Genomic DNA, 25,408 nt, shown 5'->3' with positions numbered 1-25,408 from the left:
CCTATCCTTAACAGTTCCTCAGAATCATGAACAGGACTTGCTCAGAATCCTGAGCAAGGTTTGCTCAGAATCCTGCTTAGTACATGCTCAGAACCCTGAGCATGAGTTGCTAAGAACCCTATGCAGGATTTGCTCAGAATCTTGCAGGGTTTGCTCAGAATCTTGAGCAGGATTTGCTAAGAACACTGAGCAGGATTTGTTCAGGATCCTGAGCAAGATTTGTTCAGAATTTTGAACAGGATTTGCTTAAAATTCTGAGCAGGAATACCTCAGAATCTTGAGCAGGATTTGCTCAAGATCCTGAGCAGGATTTGCTCAGAATCCTGAGCAGGATTTGCTTAGAATTCTGAGCAGGATTTGCTGAGAATCTTGAGCAGGATTTGCTCAGAATCCTGAGCAGGACTTGCTCAGAATCCCGAGCTAGATTTACTCACAATCAGAACCCTGAGTAGAATTTGCTCAAAATCATGAGTAGGATATGCTCAGAATCCTGAGCAGGATTTGTTCAGAATCCTGAGCAGGATTTGCTCAAAATTTTGAGCAGGATTTGCTTAGAATTATGAGCAGGAGTTCCTAAGAATCAGGATTTGCTCAGATTCCTGAGCAAGTTCACTCAGATTCCTTTAGCAAGATTTGCTTAGAATCTTGGGCAGGATTTGCTCAGAATTCTAAACAAGATTTGCTCAGAATCCTGAGCAGAGTTTGCTCAGAACACTGAGCAAGACTTGCTTAGAACCCTGAGCAGGATTTGGTCAGAATCCTGAGCAGGATTTGCTCAGAATCCTAAGAAAGATTATCTCAGAATCCTGAGCTGGATTTTCTCAGAACCTTAAACAAGACTTGCTCAGAATTCCTGAGATTGATTTGCTCAGAATTTTGAGCAGGACATACTCAGAATCCTTAGTATGAATTGCTCAAAAGCCTGGGAAGGGTTTGCTCAGAATCCTGAGTAGGATTTTCTCGAAATCTTCATCAAGATTTGCTCAGAATCCTTAGCAGGAATTGCTCAGAACCCTAAGCAGGATTTACTCAGAACACTGAACAGGATTTGCACAGAACCCTGAGGAGGATTTGCTCAGAATGCTGAGCAGAATTGGCTCACTATCTTGAGCAGAGTTCACTCAGATAATTCAGCAAAATTATCTAAGAAACTTGAGCCGGAATACATTTGTATCCTGAGCAGGATTTGTTCTGAAACCTTGACTGAAATCTGTTCAGAATTCCAGGCAGGTTTCTCTCAGAATCCTAAATAGGAGCTGCTTAGAATCCTAAGCAGGATAGTAATAATCCTGAGGATGATTCCCTCAGAAACATAAGCAGGATTCTCCGAAAATCATTGGCAAAATTTTCTAAATGATTCGGCAATTTTTTTTAGATTCCTGTCCTCTCAGAATGAAAAATTCTTTTGAGTATTACGTTCAAATCTAGCTCAGTATTGTGAATGAATTCTGCACATGATTCTGAGTGAACCCAGCTCAGGATTCTGTGTGAAACTTACTTAGGTTAAATGGTTCAAATATCCTCTTTAAGGATTTTTGTCATTTTGTCGTAATAAGATCCAAATTTTAAGGGCTTTCGGCTTACTGTGAGGATGGTAACTGAACAATATATGCTAGCCACCACCATGAAAAAGTCTGCCAAATTTTAACTTTTTCGGTTTCAAATCGTATTGAAAAGTTGGTTGCAAAATGAGGGTGGTTCAAAATACTCGAATGGATCAGATCGAATGCCATTTTTTATTGACAGCGAAGAGTCATCAACCAAGTGTCTCCATCAGTTTGCTCTGTGGCATGGAAACGCTTGTTCGTAAATAAAAATCATCGGAAAAGCTTAAAATTTAAGCAAAAAGTGAAAAATTGTTGAATTTCATTGAGACGTTAAGGTAAAATTTACGAGTTTGTGTGCTATGGTTGTTGTGGCTACTCTTGGGTAAATATATTGTTACATCGTTTGGCAAAGAATACAAATTGAAAGGTTCTAGGAATGATATTACGAGTCGAGCCATTTTACCCCATCAGTGCGTATTGGGCCATGTTCCCCTGTTTGCTGTTTGCTGCTAAGAAATCTGAGCGAATCCTTCTTAGTGTTCTGAGCGAATGCTGCTCAAAATTCAGTCAGAATCCTAAGAAGGTACGTGTTTAGTTTTAAATCCTGAGAAGGATCCTCTTAGGCTGTAATTCTCAATACTCGGCCGTATTTTTTGAGAATCCTTAGCAGTGTATTTTGAGAATCCAGATTCTCGCAGTGTGTTTTGCCGTGGTTCTCAACTTTTTTTTTTTGCATCTGTGGTCCCTTTAATGTTTGATTCCAATCCCACGGGCTACTGGAAATGATTGTTTTTTAAATTAAAGTTTATTGGCACGAAAGATTTCTTTGAATTTAAGTATTGAGTCTAGTGGTGAAAAGTGTCACTAATAATTAAAAAAAGTATTGAGTCAGATAAGTTTATTGAAGTTATTTCGAAGTTAAAGCTCCAGATGCTCAATAAGAATCTCTCAAATAAATCTGAAATCTTTAAAAGATGAGCAGCAGAAATCTGTCAAAGATCATGAAATGAATCAAAGGATATTCTTGATATGCAAACCATAAGCTTTGGAGTTTACCACATGTGTTCATGTGTGAAATCTTCTTTGATCCTCAGTATAAATTAACTGAGAACATGAATTAACTGAACATAACAGCGATTGTTAGTTAGAATATATTCCATCATGTAATATTTCCTGAAGAAGTCCAGAAAAGTGGTCGAAACGTTGAAATCAAATAAGTTGTTTGGTTATTCCGAGACTACTCAGCCGAAACTGGCATGTTACATGTAGCGATATAACACTAATTCAGTCGAACGAACTCTACCATTCCATTACTCTAAATAAATATATCCAGAACGCTTCTTCGTCGTCCTCACTGGAAAAGAGCCTGCTTCTCAGCTTAGTGTTCTTATGAACACTTCCACAGTTATTAAATGAGAGCTTTCCTTGCACAAAGCTGCCAATTTCGCATTCGTTTATCGTGTTCCAACACTAACACTTCTTCTGAACCCTAGCAAGAATTTTCTATAAAAACTATGAAAATTTTATAATTTTTGTAATGGACAACATAAGAACTAATTGTAAACCATGAGAAATATGGTTTTGAATTTTGACAGGTATTATCCGAGGATCATGACAGATATCAATCATGAATATTATCAGAAAACTATGAAGGGTCACTATTATGCTGGCAGATGTCAATAATCTCATCAAAAATTCTTCTGATAACTTCAAGAGGATTCCGCCAAAAAAAATGCTTGTCGGTCCCATTAACAGGTCGACACCGACCACTAGGGGTCCGCCGACAGCCGGTTGGGAAACGTTAGTCTTTAGCAAGACTCTCTCATGAACCAGAATCTTAAAATATGACTGGTCTCATAACGATCGTTAAATGAGGTGTCTAAGGCTCTTATGTATTCGTATAGGTGTATAAGGTATAACTTATACTGAAATAAGAAGTATTGCACAAACGTTCTAATAATCTAGAATTAATTTCAAAGAAGTACTCGAAATCTTAGAATTCAATTTATTTTTTTTTACTAGTTCATTTATTTGGGGCTCAAATGCGTGTAACGCTTTACGGAGCCGAAGTTCGTATTTTGTACTATTTACAATTTATTTACTTTTTCATTTCCAAAGTTAGTATGGGATGGAGCCAGGGTACTCGTGGCAACTCGAGGTTAATGGTCACAATTTTGAAAGGGAAGGACATGGTAAGGATTGGGTTTAGGGTTCGCTGCAGCTCATCCGGGAGGTATAGCGTGGTAGCTCTATTATCGTGTCATGGCGTTGATACCAATTTCTTGCCGGTATTCGTCTGCCGGATGGCCAGGATCCTCAATCCAACACAAAAGGGACAACACAGAGAAAAAAAAACTGGAGAAGAGAACACAAGAGAATTAAACTTTTATAAAAGACAAGCGAAGGAAATCGTAAATTGCGACCATATAAATGAAATCGCGGGTGCCCAACACATCTCTAACTGGAACATAGGGTTGTCTACCTCGGGCCGCAAGGGTATCCAAAAGTTGTGCTCTGGAGGCGTCCATATCCGGGCACTGCCAAACTACGTGATCGATGTCATCATAACCGGAACCACACCTATTACAAATATTGCTCAGCGCGAGGTTAATCCTGTGTAGATGTGCATCTAGCGAGTAATGGTTGGACATAAGTCTTGACATCACGCGAATGAAATCTCGACTTACGTCCAAAACTTTCCACCAGGCTCGCAAGGAAACTCTAGGAATTATGGAATGTAACCACCGTCCCAGTTGGCCATTTAGGCGCTTTGCCAATCGTGAAGAGAACTTTGACGTACTAAATGAAAAAATTCATCGTATCAAATTCGTCTATCATAAATCTCACCTTCCTCAGCGCCCACCTTTGCGAGAGAGTCCGCCTTCACATTGCCATAAATTAAGCCATGTGAGGGGACCCATACAAAGGTTATCTTATATGATCTTTCGACCAGTACACACATCTGCTCTCTTATTTTTGTAAGAAAGTAAGATGCATGCATTGCAGGTTTCATCGATCGGAGTGCCTCAATAGAACTGAGGCTATCCGAGAAGATGAAGAAGTGGTCTGCGGGCATGTTTGAGATCATCCCCAAAGCGAAGTTGATTGCTGCCAGCTCAGCAACATAAACCGTGCAAGGTTCCTGAAGTTTTCGAAAGGCGGAAGAGTTTTCATTGAAGACACCGAAGCCAGTGGATCCATTGATGCGGGACCCGTCAGTGAAATATCTCCTGTAGGAATCGACATTCTGATACTTTGCGTTAAAAATACGTGGAATCGTTATACATCGAAGTTGATCTGGGATTCCATGAATAGCTTGTTTCATGGACAGATCGTATTCAACAGAGGAACTGTCATTGGTGAAGTGTACACGTGGAGCGTTATAACATGGAAGACTTATGTCAGATGACATGTAGTAGAGATAAACTCTCATGAATTTTGACCGAGTATTCAGTTTGAGCATTTCTTCGAAGTTTTCGATAACGAGTGTGTTGCTCACCCCACACTTAATAAGTATTCTTAGCGAGAGCTCCCAGAATCGGTTCTGTAGTGGTAAAACCCCTGCCAGCACCTCCAGGCTCGCATTGTGAGTCGAATGCATACAACCTAAGGCGATACGCAAACAACGATATTGAATTCGTTCCAATTTAATAAGGTGGCTGTTTGCTGCTGAGAGAAAACAGAAAGAGCCATACTCTAGAACAGAGAGAATGGTTGTTTTATAGAGTTTTAGGAGGTCTTCCGGGTGAGCACCCCACCATGTTCCGGTAATTGTTCGTAGAAAATTGATCCTTTGTTGGCATTTTTCCGTTAAATACCTAGTATGGGTTCGCCAAGTGCCTTTTGAGTCAAACCAGACCCCAAGGTATTTTGAAGTCAAAGACTGGTCGATGTCTGTTCCCAATAGCTTAAGCTTTAGTTGGGCTGGATTCCGCTTCCTAGAAAATACAACCAGTTGAGTTTTTTGCGGCGCAAACTCGATCCCTAAATTTCTAGCCCAAGTGGATAGATTATCAAGGGAATGTTGCAATGGTCTTTGCAAGATTTCCGCTCGTGGGCCCTTCATAGAGACCACAGCATCATCTGCAAGTTGTCTAAGCGTGCATGGTTCTTCCAAACAGTTGTCAATATCTTTAACATAAAAATTATAAAGCAAGGGACTTAGACATGAGCCTTGGGGAAGACCCATATAGCTAATTCTGGAAGTTGTCAGTTGACCGAGAGTGAAACTCATGTGTTTTTCTGACAACAAATTGTATAAGAAATTATTCAACATTCCAGGTAGTCCACTATTGTGCAGGCTTTCTGACAATATTTCTATGGAAACTGAATCAAAAGCGCCCTTAATGTCCAAGAAAACTGAAGCCAATTGCTCCTTGTCAGCAAAGGCTAGTTGAATATCTGATGAAAGCAACGCTAGACAATCGTTTGTTCCTTTGCCCTTGCGAAAGCCAAATTGAGTACTGGAGAGCATATTGTTTGATTTGACCCAGTGATCGAGTCGCGATAGGATAATTTTTTCAAACAATTTCCTTGAACATGATAACATAGCGATCGGGCGGTACGAATTATGATCAGGCGCTGGTTTCCCAGGCTTTTGAATAGCTATTACTTTGACCTGTCTCCATTCAGGTGGAACAATGTTGTGTTCCATGAATGAGTTGAACATGTCAAGCAACCGTCTTTTAGCGATATCAGGGAGGTTTTTAAGAAGATTGAACTTAATCATATCGCGTCCCGGAGAGGAGTTGTTTGATGAAAGAAGAGCCATAGAAAATTCCAGCATAGTGAATGGTCTGTCCAAAGAGTCGTCTCTTGGAGTTTCCCAAAAAGGCGGATGAGCTGGAACTGAGTCTGGACAGACCTTTTTTGCGAAGTTGAATATCCAACGATTGGAGTATTCGTCACTCTCATTTGAGGATGAGCGGTTTCGCATGTTGCGAGCCACTCTCCAAAGCGTCGTCATTGAAGTTTCTCGTGAGAGGCCATCGATGAAACGTCGCCAATAGCTACGCTTCTTCGCTTTAATAAGATTCTTCAGTCTTTTTTCGAGCTTCGAGTACTCTAAATAAAGTTCTGAGGTACCATATCTACGAAAAGCTTTAAAGGCGTTAGATTTTTCTCGATACAACAGAGTGCATTCATCATCCCAACCAGGTGTACGTGTACGTTTGAAGGATGCACTTGGAACTCGTTGCTTTTGGTATTCTAATGCACTTTTATAAATCAATTCTGTTAGGAATCGATACTCATCCAACGGTGGGAGAGTGTTGAATGATTCGATACCAAAAGTTACCGCTGATGCAAATTTTTGCCAATCGATATTCCTAGTGAGGTCAAAAGGAACCTGAATTGACTGTTCTGACCTTTCACAATTAGTTCTGATAGAGGTTATTATGGGCAAGTGATCACTACCATGGGGAGAATTCAATTTAAACCAAAAAAAAATCCATCGGGATTTCAGATTTTCTATGGTCATAAGTAGGTCAGATGAAATTTACTCTTGATTTCAGACATGAATAAGCAAATAGCGAATCCATACCATAAACCTTCAAATGGCAGTAACTCAATACAAAATACGTACTGGGATTGCATAACTCGTTACAATCCATCAAACGATTCCCATTTGTGATTCAAATAATTAAAATAAAACATTCTTCCACTCGAAGCTCGTAAGACATGTAATCGAAGAACCTGGTTAGACAGGAAATTTCTTCGAATGTCTTCCCGCTTCTCCAGCCCAAACAGTATTACCGCGCTAGACATTGCCGCGGCAAGCAAAAGTACGTTCTATGTAAATATACTAACGGACAAAAATAGCTCAGACCAATCGTACTTTTTCCCTTCTACCAGGTTAGGCAGCGCCTGATGGTTTTTCTGCCGCCTGGTTAATATTCAATGACGAACAACGAACAACAGTGCAAACACAATGATAAGCGATTTCGGCCTACCTCCATGGCTGCCTCAATAGATGGTCCTTCTGTGCTCTGCTATATGGAAATGGGATTGTGCAAGATTATGGGTGGAGTCGGTTGGGTGACACCGCTTTTGTTTAGATCGAAATTGATTCGCATAACAGAAACACTGAATTAATTGGATGCTTATCTTGATTGAAAAATTGTACATCTTGGAACTCAGTTCTGATCAACAGTATAACTGCTCGCAATTTCCAACAAAATTCGTAATTGATTGGTTAAAAAAATATACACATAGTGCCATCTTTTGTCAGTGCCGCAAAGCTTATCTAGCAAAGACACAAACCACAGTTTTCTCTTCGTCGAAAATTTTTCCTCACTCTACAACAGCGAGTCGGTTTTCCGGCTCTCTTTCTCTTGGCAGCATGGTCGGGCACTCAATCCGTTAACCCATTCCTTCCACCGAAAAATATTTCACGTGAAAGAGATGGTGGTCGACCACGAGAAGCATTAAGGAAATTCTCTCAACGTGGAAACTTTTCCGAGAACAACAGTTGGCACAATCGAGGAAAACTTTTGACACGAGCAGAAAGCCGGTTCGTGCAACTGGTTTCCACTTGAAGTACGTGGACTGATTTCCACTCCCACTTCCTCAAGCCATCATCAACCGAGTAGCAAAGAGGTTGTTCATCGATTTTCCGACCGTCACTGTCGTAACCTACATAAATTCGTTTGGCTGAACGGAGAGGCAGGACCTTTATTTGGGAACTTACTAAGAGTTCGCAATTTGATGAGCTGCATGACGCGTGGAAGTGCGTAGTTCAAGATGATGTATAACTTTTCCCGCCTAATGAATAAATATGGGGGATGGTCGCTAATTAAGGGTTTAGGCTTCCCATTTTTAGTGAATTTATGATGGGAATGGAGTCCTTGCATGTGTGCTGTTGGATGAAAAAGTCAATGAATGAGAGTGAAAAGTATGAATGACTTAGGGGGAGATCCTACCCAAGTAACCACCAAGCTGCAAATGCATGCATTATTTTTGCTCTACAGTGGAATAAAATGTATGCGATATAATGCTTTTTTTGTCTCATAGTCACCTTTAAAGTAGATTTAAAGTTGAAAAAGGCCCCACAATAGTTGATTTATAGCTACATCGGCAAGCCACATGTCAGCACTTTGTAATGCACTATTAGTGCATGTCAATGAATTGCTTTTGATAAAGTAGAATAAATGCATATGCTGTATAAGAAACTTAAGAATGTACAATAAAAGCATCATGGCATATAGCAAAAAAAAAAAAAATTAAACGATTAAAACCAAACATATATTCACTCCATATATTTTTAGCTTTCATCATCAAGTTATCTGATTATGTTATGTTATTGGTTACTGCCGTGATTCCATTTGAAGCAGCGAACTTGCAGTTGTTAAACATCATCAATATAATTTAACATTTACCTGCATTGAGATTCGAACCTACGTTGTTCCTGAATATCGATGGAAACGGCTTGCGCGCTAATGCTCTCGTCCGTTGGGGATACACATTAGAGGCAAGAAAATGCTCAATTTAAATTATGCCTTTTTCTCAACTAGTATGGTTTGGATATCAAGAAATAAACCATTCCATATTGTTTTGATTTTCATTAAGCATAGCTATGGACCAATGCACGAGTTCACTATTTGACGTTTGAGCGGTGCCGTGTTATTTAAGTGGCCATGGTAACCAGTGAATTTGGCACCGCTCAAACGTCTAATTAGTGAACTTGTGCATTGGTCCATGGACTAATGCACGAGTTCACTAATTTGACGTTTGAGCGGTGCCGAATTCACTCGTTGCCATGGTCACGTAAATAACACGGCACCCCTCAAACGTCAGATAGTGAACTCGTGCATCGTTCCATGCTCACGTAAATAACACGGCACCGCTCAAACGTCAAATAGTGAACCTATGCATTGGTCCATTTGATGAATTAAAACCACCCCTACTTCGCCGCGATTACTATTTATGTGCCACAATACATTCTGGACTGCATAACAACACTTCTTGTCGTTCTGTTGTGCAGTTTGATTCATTGAATCAGAATTGCGATGGATCTTTTTCGTGAACAATGATCGACTCATCTTCGCGATCCAACATTCGCCAAAATTCATTTTTCATTTTTGCGTCACGAAGAGCATCGCAAAAATAACGAACGGATGCAACGCGAAGAAGCAAAATGAACACACCGATAAGTGGTTCGCGAAGCCTTTCCACTCGTAGGAGTCATTTATTCACGCGCTGTTCATTCTCGTGATTCATTGCAAGGTTGCTTCTTCTCGTAAAGTCAAGCAAACACTCCACGCTAAGCCAGCTCCACGCAGCGCATGTGTTGAAACTACATAGAATGAGGCAACCAATGCAGAACTGGCTGACTGAGTGAAAATTCTGAGTAGGTCGCACTCATTCTGTGAGTTGCCGACGTTTTGGCCTTCGGCTGTCCGGGATCGATGGAAACGGAACTGTCAATGATATCCCGCGTGGCAGCAAACAGTTGGCCGTTGGTAAGATGAGGAGTTTTCTAAGATGTTTTCTAGCGAAAAGCCGGAAGATGGTCGCAAATGCGAAAGTTTTTTCCCCATTTGCTTCCGCTTCGGAAAATCTTTAAAATTGGAATGTTTTTTTTATGTTTTCAGAAGCAAAACAAAAATGGAAACGGATTCCGCATTTCAAGCGTTCCTTCTCTGTGCGCAATTCACTCATTCAGTTTTGTTTACCACCGTTTGCACACAGCCTTTTTGCACAGAATCTGTGCTGCACGAAAAGAGGCCAATTTTGTGCGCTCGGTACTCATTTTTGAGCGGAGCAAGTTTAGCGTGATTGTTGCAAGCCGGCATGAAGATGATCGAAATGAATATTTTCCTGTTCTTCGCAAAGAGCAGGCAGCGTAGATCGTTCTTCTTCTTCTTTTCTGGCGTTACGTCCCCACTGGGACAGAGCCTGCTTCTCAGCGTAGTGTTCTTATGAGCACTTCCACAGTTATTAACTGAGAGCTTACTATGCCAATGACCATTTTTGCATGCGTATATCGTGTGGCAGGTACGAAGATACTCTATGCCCTGGGAAGTCGAGAAAATTTCCAACCCGAAAAGATCCTCGACCGGTGGGATTCGAACCCACGACCCTCAGCTTGGTCTTGCTGAATAGCTGCGCGTTTACCGCTACGGCTATCTGGGCCCCAGCGTAGATCGTACCGTTCACATTATCGAGCGATGGAAAATCACCCGATGATAGCGTCGGGAGAAACGGCGATCCGAAAATGAAACACGAACGAATGAAGCGCCCGAACGGTTGTTTGTGTTTAATCGCAGATTCTGGTGCGCATCGTACCTTCGTGCTGTGCGTACACGAATTCTCTCTGCTCTTGGAAGTTTTCTTAAAAACTACCTAAAGCAATAGGCCAGGGGAAGTGGTTCACCTAGAGTGAATTTCTGTCAAAGAAAAAGTAGATTTTGTATGAGATTTGACAGAAAAATGAATGACAAGTTCATCCACTTCTCCTGGCCTATAAATCAGTACTTTTCAGTGCTACAAAAACAGTACTTTTCAGTGCTAAAATTAAAAACGGTACTTTTCAGTGCTACTAAAACAGTACTTTTCAGTACTACTTTTTCTACTATTGATCCCTTTGCGATCCTTGTTTGGACCCGTGCCTTCGATTTTTCGTTGGACCCGTTGGCGAAAGCTAGCGGTGGTAATCCTTCTTGGACACCGTCTTGGGAAAAAAACCTCTCGAAGGTCACGTCTTCTTTCGTTTATTAACTAAACATGGTATCAACAACTAACAAAAGGAAGGATGAATCTCTGAATTCACTACTTCCTTCCAAAAAAGTGGGTTTTAAAACTGTCACTACACGTGGCAAGAATGGAAGAAAGGACGCTTCCTCGGAATGCGAACTTTCTTCCAAGGGTGAAATGAATAATTGTATCGAAATGAGCAATCAGTTCGATGCTCTAGACAAATTTTCCGAACACCAAATCGAAGCAGCCTCTAGCTCAGGCTCTTTGATTCAAGTGAGGAAGCAAAGAGTGCCGCCTATCGTGATCAGTTGTTCCGAATTTGGGGGATTTAGGCAGGAGATCTTGAATTCCATTAGGGGAATCAAGGTTTCCTTCCAAATCGCAAAGAAAGGAGACTGTCGCGTTTTGCCGGAAACTATTAAAGATCGTGAACTTCTTCTCAAACACCTTGAAGAGAAGAAGCACAAATTTTTTTACTTATGACGACAAAACTGAACGTTTGTTCAAAGTTGTCTTGAAGGGTCTCTCAAGTGACTATAAGTCACCTGAAGAGATCAAAAATGGAATAAATGATTTACTTGGATTTTCCTCAGTCCAAGTAATCATTATGAAAAAGAGAACCCATTCTGGCATTGTTCGGAAAGGGCTTTCTAAAGAATATTATTTAGTTCACTTTAATAAAAAGGAACTAAATAATATTAAAGCTTTAGAAAAAGCAAAACTTTTGTTTGATGTCCGTGTGACATGGGAACATTTCCAGAAACCTGGAGGAAATTACCAGAACCCCACTCAGTGCCGTCGGTGCCAAAAGTGGGGTCATGGTACAAAAAATTGTCGCATGGATGCTAAATGCATGATTTGCGGAGGTTCTTCTCACGCTAAGGACGTCTGTCCAGTGAAGGAAGATACCACCAAATTCATATGCTGTAATTGCGGGGCTAACCATAAGTCCAATTTTTGGAATTGTCCTTCACGCAAAAGGGTAATTGAGGCTCGTGCCAGGCAGATGAAAGATAATATCCGTTACGATAACGGTCGTTTCCGGAATTTGCCTGGTAGAGTATCGAACAATGCTCATTTTTCAGTTAACGATCGCTTGATCATGAATCATACCCATCAGGAAGATCATAATCATGCTCATTCACAAACTAATTTTAATTCGTCGGATAGCCGTTCGAATCTTACAATTTCGAATGTATCTACCCACGGTAAATCCTTTGCCGATATTGTAGCAGGAAATTCGAACTCCTCCCCTGTTCGATCCATGGGTACCCATTCTACTTGTTTCAAATCAAATGAAAAAAAACCCTACCGCCACAGGTAACTCCGCATCTTCGTCTACCGAAAATTCTAATGGGAAATCACATGACATGTCTGCCTCTGATTTTAATTTTCTAACTGAACAATTGAATCTAATGATTGATGCAATGTTCAAAGCCACCACTATGACTGAAGCAGTCCAAGTAGGTGTAAAATTTACAAATCAAATTGTTATTGGATTACGTTTTTCTAATGGATCCAAATAATAATTTAAATATTTTAAATTGGAATGCTCGTTCTCTGAATGGTAAAGAGGACGAGCTGTTTAATTTTCTTACGGTTAATAACGTGCATATAGCAGTTATTACCGAAACGTATTTAAAACCTGGATCTAAACTCAAAAGAGATCCTAACTTTTTTGTTTATCGTAATGATCGACTTGATGGGGCATGTGGGGGTGTTGCAATCATCATTCATAGGCGTATAAAACATCAACTGTTTTCATCATTTGAAACTAAAGTTTTTGAAACTTTAGGTGTTTCTGTTGAAACACAGTTTGGTAAATATACTTTCATAGCTGCCTATTTGCCTTTTCAATGCTCTGGACAGCAAGTTAATTTGCTCCAAACTGACTTGCGAAAATTGACTCGCAATGAGTCAAAATTTTTTGTCATTGGTGACTTTAATGCCAAACATCGGTCATGGAATAATTCTCAAAGTAATTCCAACGGCAGAATTTTATTTGATGAGTGCTCTTCAGGATATTTCTCAATTCAATACCCTGATAGCCCTACATCTTTTTCCTCTTCTAGAAATCCATCTACGATTGACTTGGTCTTAACCGATTCTAGTCATCTTTGTAGCCAATTGATTACTCATGCTGATATTGATTCTGATCATGTCCCTGTTACATTTCAAATATCCCATGAAGCGATTCTAAATCCTATCAGCTCCACTTTCAATTATTTACGAGCCGACTGGAATATATATAAAACGTATGTTGACTCTAATCTTGATGTTAACATTTCCTTAGAAACTAAACTTGATATTGACAATGCTCTTGAAACTTTAACAAATTCCATTGTTGAAGCCAGAAGCATTGCAATTCCAAAATGTGAAGTAAAATTTGAATCCGTGATTATAGACGATGATCTTAAACTTTTGATCCGTCTTAAAAACGTGAGGAGAAGGCAATTTCAACGCACTCGCGATCCTGCTATGAAAATCATATGGCAGGATTTGCAGAAAGAAATCAAAAAGCGTTTTGCTCAATTAAGAAACAAAAATTTTGAAAATAAAATTTCGCAATTGGACCCTGGCTCTAAGCCCTTTTGGAAATTATCTAAAATCTTGAAAAAACCTCAGAAGCCTATACCGGCATTGAAAGAGGAAAACAAATTATTACTAACTAATTGCGAAAAAGCTCAAAAACTTGCTATGCAGTTTGAAAGTGCGCACAATTTTAATTTAGGACTTACTAGTCCAATTGAAAATGAAGTTACTCAGGAGTTTGAAAATATTCTCAATCAAGAGAACGTTTTCGAAAATGCCTGGGAGACTGATTTGGAAGAAGTGAGAACTATTATTAAAAAATTCAAAAATATGAAAGCTCCTGGCGATGATGGAATTTTCTACATCCTCATCAAGAAACTTCCAGAAAGTAGCTTATCATTTCTATTTGATATATTTAAAAAATGTTTTCAATTAGCATATTTTCCTGACAAATGGAAAAATGCTAAGGTTGTTCCAATTTTAAAACCAGACAAAAATCCTGCAGAAGCTTCTAGCTATCGTCCAATCAGTTTGCTTTCCTCCATCAGTAAACTTTTTGAAAAGGTTATTTTGAACAGAATGATGGCCCACATCAACGAAAATTCAATTTTTGCCAATGAACAGTTCGGATTCCGCCATGGACATTCAACCACTCATCAACTTTTACGTGTAACAAATTTGATCCGTTCCAACAAATCTGAAGGCTATTCTACTGGTCTTGCTCTTCTAGACATAGAAAAAGCATTCGACAGTGTTTGGCATGAAGGTTTGATTGTAAAATTGAAAAACTTTAATTTTACAACATACATTGTTAGAATAATTCAAAGTTATCTGTCAAATCGTACACTTCAGGTTAATTATCAGAACTCCAGATCTGAAAGACTTCCTGTAAGAGCTGGTGTTCCTCAAGGCAGCATTTTGGGACCAATATTATACAATATTTTCACATCTGACTTACCTGAGTTACCTCAGGGATGTCAAAAATCTTTGTTTGCGGATGACACAGGCCTCTCCGCCAAAGGTCGAAGCCTGTGTGTCATCTGTAGTCGATTGCAAAAAAGTTTGGATATTTTTTCTTCATACTTGCAAAAATGGAAGATTTCTCCTAATGCTTCCAAAACTCAACTAATAATATTCCCACATAAACCAAAAGCTCTTTATTTGAAACCTTCAAGTAGACATGTTGTCACGATGAGAGGGATTCCAATAAATTGGTCAGATGAAGTTAAGTATCTAGGGCTCATGCTTGATAAGAATTTAACTTTCAAAAATCACATTGAGGGCATTCAAGCCAAATGTAATAAAAATGTAAAATGTCTTTATCCCCTTATTAATAGAAAATCAAAACTTTGTCTTAAGAACAAGCTTTTGATATTCAAACAAATTTTCAGGCCAGCCATGTTGTATGCTGTACCAATATGGACTAGCTGTTGTAATACCAGGAAGAAAGCTCTGCAGAGAATTCAAAATAAAATTTTGAAAATGATTCTGAGGCTTCCTCCCTGGTATAGTACCAATGAGTTACACAGATTATCCAATGTTGAAACAATGGAACAAAAGTCAAATAAAATAATAAATAATTTCAGGCAAAAATCGTTACAATCTTCTATTGCCACGATTAATGCGTTATATGTTTAGGTTAAGTTAGGTTAAGTATATTTAAAGCGTTTTTTTTTCTCTTATAAGCAGGTGAAATCAACTCACCTGCAAATAATCTGAACTGCTACGGCAAATGAAATGTTATATGTTGTTAACAAAATGTTAATAAAATCTTAAATTTGTTTTACCAAATTGTTGTCTAATAACACAGAACACCTAGATATAAGAAATGAATGTAATGTTTGGAATGATACTAATAAAGAAATTAAAAAAAAAAAAAATCGCAGATTCTGTTTTGATGCCTACGAAAATCCATCGTGCCTCACGTTTCCGATCGTTGTTCAGCAACATTGACTTCCTGTAGAATTGTACCACTCACAAGCTTCCAACCGGATCTTCGGATTCGGATTAAATACAACTGAGAAAATGCACCATCTTATATGGAGGAAATAGGGTTTCAATGCTAGTAATGGACCCCTTAGTAGCTGAAATTCATTCTAGACGCTTTTCCGCAATGATATCTCAGATGCATATACGTTTTGTGGAGTTTAACAACAAATTCAATGTCTTTACTTCATAGTACGTCTATGAAACATACAAAATCATTCGATTTCTCCAGCGAAATATGTATTTGAAAAACTGTTGTCCGAATGCCTATTATGGACCCTCCCGGGGTCCATAATAGGATTGTTTACAAATTTGACGTTGCGTATTACGGACCCTCCATTTGATTCCTATGTAATCCGGCTCGCTGCCGACGAGCCTATTATGGACCCACCTGGAAATGCGTATTATGGACCCTCTTGTGTGGTTTCATTTACAAAACTGTTCAAATATCTGTATTTATGCGTCTCAAATCATATATTTTGCCTGAAACTGCTGACTAACAATGTATTCGAAGTTCCCCCGGTGGATTTTCATAGGAATAAAGTTGCTTTGAGTGTTAATTTTATGTTTTTCTGTAGGGGGTCCATAATACGCAAAGGGTCCATAACCGTCATCGACTCCCTATTTAAGGGTCGTTTTAGTCTTATGGTAACGTCCGCGGATACAAAGCAATTGGATTTGGAACTTCCTTGGGCATAAACTATCACTGTTCGTGTCATAGCTTAGCTAGCTTAGCTTAGACTGACTACACATATCAATGGTTGCTATTCCGTGATTGACCGAAGTCAGTGAAAATGCACAAAGAATCAACTAGAAGTTCGGCTGGGATTGCCATAATCTTCTTCAGTGTGCATAATTCAGTGCCTCTTTTTATACAGGGTCAATAACGGCGCCGGCCACGTCCTTGCAGTCAGGTGAGATTGGAGGAAGGAATGTTAGTGTGTAACCTTTGCTATTTGGAGACCGTGTTTGCCTCTGCATCTCCACAAAGGTTACTGGGAGGAAAGTTTGTTAATGGGGAGGATCGTTGGGTCACAGGATTCACTTTGATAAGCGATTAGACCATGATAAATAATTTGACGCGAGCAAAGGATCAAAACATTACTAACCTGCTTCGCGATCGGCGCCACAAATTTATCATGCCACGCGAGCGACGCGCAAAACGATTGATCCTGCTCACATCACCCGCCCCCGAAGGAGCAAGTGACGCGAGCAAAGGATCAAACACTACTCTAAACTATCACTGTTCGTGTCATAAGATATAAAAATGCAAATTTTTTCTTTATATTAGAAGGCAATTTGTAAAAATTGTTAAATTTTGTTCAATGATTGATTGATGATTGATTAAATTGTTGACTTATGATTAAGATTATGATTACTGAATAAAATTAGCGATCTTTATGATTATGATTATGATTAATGATTAAAACATAATATTTCAATGATTATGATTAATGATTAATGATTAACTTTTGATTTGTTGTGATTAATGATTAACATTTTTGATTAATCATAATCATGAATCATGATTAAATTTATGATTAATCTTTAACGCTCTGGACTATACCTAACTTTTGCATACATTCCCTTGCAAAAGTTTGGGTTCACCCCCTCAAAAACATACAAAAGTGTTTTGCCCATAACTCTGTGATTACACGTCTAATTGAAGCTCTCTATAGCGCATTCGAAAGACAATACGTAAAATTTACTTCGTACATATTTTGACATCAACATTTTTTGAATTTTGTTTACAATTTTTATGACATTTTTCAGAGAATACACTGAAACAAACATGACCAATCTTCTCAGCATTTTATTGACCAAAATTTACAATTGATGCGTCATTAGAGCCGCAATCTTTCTTTGAAGAACACTAACATAATTTTGGCGGAAAAATTTGAAAACTAATCAAAATCAATGAAACAGTCATTTAAGTTATCGTGCAAGAGTTTGGGTTTACCTGAGCCGCACGCAAGTCATTTTTGTCAATAATTCTGCCATTTTTCAACCGAATTCAATAGTTTATAGCTCACTTCCACGTAAATAATGGTGCGTTCAATATTGGTATGAGATTTCACAGAGTTTTTGTGCTTTAAGTAAGTAGGGGAAGGGGTGGTAAAATGAACACCTTAAGGATATCACCTTGTTTCTGATAGAAAAATGAGGAATTTGTATAGTTCTATCGCACAACATCAAAAATAGCGATCTTATCTATAGCAGCGACACAAATTCAGACTTAAATAGCTAAATTTTCACATATTTTTATCGCCAGCAGAAAATGATGCAAATGCACTATGCGGGTAAAATGAACATCATGCAAAAAACATAAGCAAAACAAATGTTTCTGAAAATTTGCATTGCATTACCGAAAATATATCTATCGATGATTGTAACCCATTCAAAAATAATTCTAAAGGTACCAGATTTGACATCAAATCATAACGATATTCACCTCACTGAAAAACTTCAAAACTTCCGAGCTAAAAGTTACATCAGTTCTATTTTTTAAACGTGGATTTCTAAAATCTTAACTTTCTGTGAAATTTCCACTTCAATTGACCTCCGTATCAACCCGAACATTTCGATTTATGCTCTAAATCGTCCGTGCTTGATAAAAAATCATCGAAATTTGTTTTTTCTTGGGAAAAGGCATGGTGTTAATTGTACCACCCCCTATTTTATTAACATTACGGCTGTGATCCGTTTAACTTTTAGTTAAAATTTGACAACTCGATAGTTATTTCCCCTCCGGTTAGAAATATCCCTGCTCTGGAGCATGGTTAAACTTGACAGTGCGAAAGTTATTTTCTACTCCCGTGAAATTGAGAATAACTAACCATCTGTCAACTTTGTTCTGAAATAACTACTCGACTGTCAAAGCTCGAATGGGTCGACCGCGAAGTTCAATTTAACCATTTGAGGAGAAAATAACTATCGAAATGTCATATTTTAACTAATTGCCAAGCAAACTGGTGAAACGGTTCAAAGCCTAAGTTTTCAGACTTCCCCGCCGAGCTTTTGCAAGTTCTCCTCAGAAAATATAAGATCACTATTCTAATGACAAATTGATTTGAAACTTTGGTCAATCCAATGTTGAGAAATTCCGCCATCTTTTGCCAGTGTGTACTTAAAAAATGTAATAACTTTAAGTAAAAATTCAGGACACAAAATAAAAAATTAAAATTACTCATGAAGTATGAATAGTTCATTGCCTTTCGAGTGCGAGTTTCAATTAGACGTGTAATCACAGAGATATGAACAAAACACTTTTGTATGTTTTTAGGGGGTGAACTCAAACTTTTGCACGGGACAGTATGTGTATTATTTTTTATGAAATTTTCACCTCTGAATAATTCTTATGGGTCAAAGGAATGCAATAAGTTTTTCGCTATGACAACTAGAGCACACAAATATATACGAAATGGTCAAAAAATATGTGGAACAAACCTTACCAATTTTTTACTAATTTCACTAAGAAGCTGTGACGAGGTAATTTTTTTGTTTTGGATTTTTAGATCCCTCGTGGGCTTTGTCACTACATTGTTTTTTTTTTTTTTAAGTTTTTTTTGTATGGACCTATACCACTATCCCCCTTTAGATGGCCACTTACGATGGCCGCCCCTAGGTGAGTGTGAATGTAGTCATCAATAATGTGTTTAATACGTTGTTGTTCCTAATAACTTGATTGATGTGCTTATACCATCAAAACGCTTTTTTTCAAATATTGCAATTGATTGTTTCTTCATTATTTCTTATTCATAAGTGGTACATGTTTGAGGTTAATTTGTCAACGTTTTTATTTGACACATTCCAACTACGCAGAAGTCAATCAATTTGTCCATTCATAATTCGCCAAGGCTGCTCCTAAATTATTCCCGCGACCAACCACTTTCTCCCGCCATTAATCACGAGTATTTATCTTCATTACATCCGCAGGTCACCACCGCAGTCAGTCGCCACCAGGACTAATTGTTACCGCACCTCCCTGAGACTAGGAAAAAATATATGCGCCGACAACACGGTTGAAGATTAATGACCAATTAATTTGCTCCGAGACCCTTCCAACAAACCCTCGTCACACCCTCTCATCGTTTTTACTTCACTTTCACTCATCGGCCGCCCTTCGAGTGCTCCTGGATGGCAATGACTCTTAATTTGAGGACGATACCGCCGTTTACCGTCACGAATCAGCAGCCACAAAACGACTACGACTATGACCGCCTTTTAGTGGGGACCATTCGACCTTACCAGGATACCTAAAAACGTGGCGCTTTACGTGCGCAGGCTGCCATTCATAAGCAAAAAAATATATAAAAACCATCCACTCAAATAACGGGAGCAAAACATCTTCATTACCGCAGTCGGAGAGGCCAGGGAAAAAAGAACAACCGTGTTTCGCCGGTTGGACAGTTCAGCCGCGCCGGTAGATGACCAACAAAATGGCCAAACATCATCATCATCACCAACATCACCCCCAGAACACGAACCGGTCCCCTCGGCTGCGCTACATGACCTCCCACTCCCAGTCCTTTATGAGCGAATGCGGCGAAATGACCGAGATGATGTCGCTGGACGAGTCGGACAATTTGCTGGACGAACGCTACGGAGTTTCCGGCCCGTCCATCCAGGTCATCAGCGGTTCGGCATATAATGGGGGTTCAGCAGGCCCTAGCAGCCATCAACAGAACCAGCAACAGCAGCAACAACAGCGGATGGAAGAGTTGGGTATAGGGTTCAGTGATGGGGGTTACAACAGTAAGCTGCTTTCGCCGGCGGTGACGATTGTGGAGATGACCGCCGGTGGATTGCTCCCGAATGCCGGAAATATGCGGAAGAAGAATTTCAAAAACAAATCGGCGGCTGCAGCGGCGATGGCCGCCACCGGAGAACAGGCTTCGCTCAACGCAATCGGTAAGTGAATTCTGAATATGCTTATTAAGGTGGCTCAAGAATTCCGTAACAACGCCCATTCGAAGCAAGTTTCCTCTTTTGACGGTTCATAAAATCTATGGAAAATCAGTGATATGAAACATATTATCAAAATCCAAGAAATTGCTTTTATTCACATTTTGTGGTCATAGTTCATGCAACGTTCAATCGAAACAAACAAGTTTGCTAAACATTTTGCAATCCCTCTCCCAGTTATGGTCATATCAAACATTTAATACCCAAATTGTTTTTTTTTTGTCGCTAAAATCGATCTAACCACGTTCTGGACAAGATTTTTTTTTTCTTCGCGAATTTATGAATTTTGGTGTTTTCAATTTTTGTTTGAACATCCTTATAACATCCCTATATGATTTTATACGTTATAATTGTATCTTGTAGTCGAAGTTTCATAGCATAAAACATAAAAAAATGAAAGCTTTTTTATTTTTTTGTTTTTTCGTTCTAATTTTGTTGTATAATTTTTTATAAAAATTAATGGAAATCATTTTTTGACCATAATGAGGCAAAAGTTTGAATCAGCAGAGCAAATACCAAATTGCCGTGAATCGCAAGTCAGTCCCATCTGCATTTTCGTCAAAATCGAGTTGAGTTCAGTTTTAACATATCTTCCAATGCTTTTTCAGCTGCACTAATGAGATAATATGATTTGTCGGAAAAAATAAGATCTCATAATGAAAAGTAACCGCATATCAGTCCCACTATAGATTTCCGCACCATGTTACACAAAATTGAACCGTTGTTTGGTCATCTTTTTATTTTTCTCGTGAAGATATCGTAGTGAAAAGCAAGTTGTTAAAGTTTCATTCAGATTTGAATATGTTCCAATCCTCTGGAATTTTTTGAACATTCGTATGGAAATCGAGTTTGGAAACTTTACAGCCCATTTTCAGAAATGCCTACTTTTTACAGATGGGACTGACTTGCGATTCAGGGCAGTATATATCTCCGAATGAATCGAAATGCGCCTGATTATGCGGAAAAAGTCACAAATATGTCACGTTTTTTCTTAGTTTTGCCACTAACGTGTTTCTTCTGGTATGTTACAAAAATAACCTATGTTGAGTATTTATTTATGAAAACTTAGTGTATATTTTTCTGCAAATTTAGGTTTATAGCTGAGAGAGAGGGGACAGCTCACTGACAGTTGGCATGTTTTCTTGCCTTCTTTGACTTGGGTTGGCACAACGGTTAGATTATCTTATTTTGGTCAAAATCATATTCACTTCTTGTTGTTTGCTTTGGAAATGAAATGTATATAAACAATCAATAGCAAATTGCCAACACACAACTAATGAAATGAAATAAGGAAATAATTGAAGAACACCTAGAAATTTTAATTTCGCTTATTTGAATTTTGACGTTTTTTCACGTTCTGCCCTTCAAATGTACGGTTTTCCAGTGACAGTTGATAACAGGTTCCCTTTACTTTTGGGAGCTCGCAATCTAAGCCAGCTGTCTCCTCTCTCTCAGGTTTAAAGTATTCCTGTGATAAAGAGTGCATCGTGGAAGTCATGGCAATCGTGTATTTGTTGTTCGTTTTGTCGTGGCGTCGTGTAAGAATTGTGTTGTGCGAGAAGATATTCGTGTTCAGTCAAGAATGGATTACGAACTGGTGAGCTCGTTTCGTGCTTATGATAACACATTTTTTATCGTCGCAACGCAACCTCTATGTAGTTTTCAAGCAATATGCATCAATATCCGTCATTTAAAGTGTCGACATCAACCCTTATTATTACTCTATAGAACACAGAGCAACAACAATGGCATTATTGCGTGTCTCATGGATCAAATTATGTGTCTCCAGTAGATTTGGGGTTGCTGTATCTGTTGCCGTTCTCAGAAATGTTCCAGCATGTCACAATTTATAGGTACAGGTAGCCAAAAATATATAAAATACTGTTTTCATTGATGTTTACATGAAATTTGAAGTATGATTCATCAAACTTTTTGTGAACTTATGCACCAAGCATGTAAAATATGTAAATTGATTTTTCACATATGAATGCCGTCTCCATACAAAATTCTTTGTTCTCTTAAATGGCAAAATACAATACCGTAAATTCGGGTGTAATTGATCAGGAGGGTGAAATTGATCACCGTGTCACGCGATTTTATTTCTTACTAATAATGCACCAAATTCATTGTTACCTATATTACATGAACGGTGTTTGTCCTCAATAATGTATATTTATGTATAGTGAAGTTTTTTGTGTCCCAGAATGTTTATTTCTATGAAAATAATGCAAAATTCCAGAATCAAGTTTGGTGTGAAATTGATAGACATCCATAAACTTCTAGTTCTAAACAAGGATTTGGACATGGTGTAAACCTAAAAGTTTGTGAGGATTCTAAAAATATATCTCCAAAACGAATTTTACTATCAAAACTCTTACCAATTGTTTTGTTGCATTTGCGTTTTGTTGAAAAATTTGATTTTCTGCTACATAGTAGAGAAATCCTTTGGAAATTGCCTACATTTAGGCGTTTTTCGCGGTATTCTTGAAATTTAATTATTGAGTACTAGTGGTCCCGGCAAACTTCATCTTGCCATCAAGTAGGCTGTTGTAAACCGCTATGAATCGTCCCATACAAAATGATAGTTCCGTTCACTCTCGTTTTCCGACTTTCCCGGTGAACATCCTGGAACTTTTATACACACAAACACGTCGGAACCCTTGACGAACAAAATGCAAAAAGAATCATCAAAATCCGTTGCTCCGTTCGTGAGCCATTTCGTGACATACGAACACCACTCCATTTTTATTTATATAGATAGATTTCCATAAATATTGTCTCGTTAAGAATTTGGCGAGCATATTTGAATTGATAAGGCCCAAATTAGGTATGTATAGTTAATTTCAAAACTTACAATTATCACATTGACAAGTGATCAATTTCACCCCGAAATGGGATTTCCCGATTTTTAATTTTAGAGCTGATTTTTGGCACTAATATCACTTTTGTTAGAAAATGTCGGTGCATGAGCCAATGAGGTTCACCGTCGTACTTGTTTTCCTGCATTTAGTTGTATGATATTGTTGAAATTTTAGAAAGCATACAAAGCAAACAGTGAAAAATGATCAATTTCACCCGAAATTACGGTAGTTTTCGAAACCATAAAAAAATATTTTTGGGCATCAAAAGTATTATGGACTGTATTGAAAATAATTGTTATTTACATGAAGTTTGAGTTCTGTGGCAATTTAAGCGAATAAATTGCCATACAAGCTGACAAACTTGCATACAAGTTGGCTGAAATAGTAAAATTTTGCATTTTCAACAGGTAATATCTCAAAAACTAGACGTGCTTATGATACTTTTGAAAACGGCAATGGATTCAGCAACCTTTAATTTAGTAAACAGCGGTATTTTGATGCTTGAGACAAAATCATGTTGCGCGGTGTAATTATTATATATACCTTTTCATGTGATTACTAACAATAACCTTGGAAAATTTCGATATTTTGAATGTCGACGTATTTTCTCAAACTTCTAAAAAAAAAATTTCACCTCGAAACAAAAAAAGGAAAACCAATTTTTCCTCTGTATCCATGATATGGCAGCGTCCATTTATTACGTAACGCGCAAATTGGAAATTTTTGACCCCCTCCCCCCCCTCCGTAACGCTATTTGTATGAAAATTTTTAAATTTTTGTATGAGCCGTAACGCTGGAGCCTACTCCCCCCTCCCCCTAGAGCGTTACGTAATTTGTGGATGCCGCCTATGAACAAAAAAGTTTCGTATTTATCTCTTACCATGCGTGAAAATGACGGCCTGAATACTGGCGGAAGGTAACTGAGCCGTTACATTGGAAAAATATGTTTGTTTGAAATTTATATACAATAATTTGTTGAAACTGCCATTAGTTTAGGTCCCACTTGTTTCTGGGGTATCTTATTGTTTCAGGCTTTTTTGATGATGCAAGGCGAATTTTCGTATAGATTGCTGATTTCTGAGTTTTTTGTATGCAACTGGAAGTGTTGACCAGAAAATCGAAGTGCTATATTCCTGAAAACAGTAGTGTTCATGCAGAGAAATGTATGTTCAATTGTCATTTTTAGCATTACACGTAACAAATAAACGCTTGCATTAATTGGATGCAAAATTTGTCAACCTCCATGGTGTTGCATGACTCTCAAGCACCACGCTGGTGCTGTGTACGGAGAGCGAGGTTTTTCCACATGTGTTGTGTAACATACAACAGTATGAACACTAGAGTATGAACAAAACAGGAAGTGAGTTTGTTTAAAGGTTGTCAAACCGTTCAGCAAAGTTACTAGTTTTTATTATAAGCATATTTTTGATGAAGATTCATGTTCATATATAAACGGTCTATGAATTGTAACCACAGTAATATCACAGGGTGTCCGCAAATTATCCGAACAGCACAATATTGGAAAGATGATCTCGCACTGAAAACAATGAAAAATGAATGTCCATATACCTTTTATAATACATCTATATGTTAACACAAAATATAACTTCAAATGTTTTCGAAATGATTGCTTGTTACTGAGATAGGCAAATTTAAATTTTTTGGAGACGTTTTTTCTGAGGGGCGCTTGTTATAGTGGAGATATATTATCCCTAAAATCTAAAACAAATTAATCCAAATGACCTATTTTTATTTGAAGTTACCTGCAGTTTAGTGGCTTCAAGTTACAATGGAAAGAGAAAATTATACGGTTCAAATCCA

General features: G+C 38.3%; 1 protein-coding gene across 1 annotated transcript in view; it reads left to right on the top strand.

The window, feature by feature from the left end:
• Positions 1 to 25,408, top strand: part of LOC5571970 (SKI/DACH domain-containing protein 1) — a 291,750-nt gene that overhangs the window by 258,645 nt on the left and 7,697 nt on the right. The window contains exon 4 of the mRNA XM_021850814.1: positions 19,698 to 20,672. Within this exon, the coding sequence (XP_021706506.1) occupies positions 20,189 to 20,672 (484 nt within the window). The 5' untranslated portion in view covers positions 19,698 to 20,188. The remainder of the gene's footprint in view (positions 1 to 19,697; positions 20,673 to 25,408) is intronic.

The sequence above is a fragment of the Aedes aegypti genome, chromosome 3 (assembly GCF_002204515.2).
Source record: "Aedes aegypti strain LVP_AGWG chromosome 3, AaegL5.0 Primary Assembly, whole genome shotgun sequence".
NCBI classification, from domain to species: Eukaryota; Metazoa; Arthropoda; class Insecta; order Diptera; family Culicidae; genus Aedes; species Aedes aegypti.
This window is presented reverse-complemented; position numbering and strand designations above follow the sequence as displayed.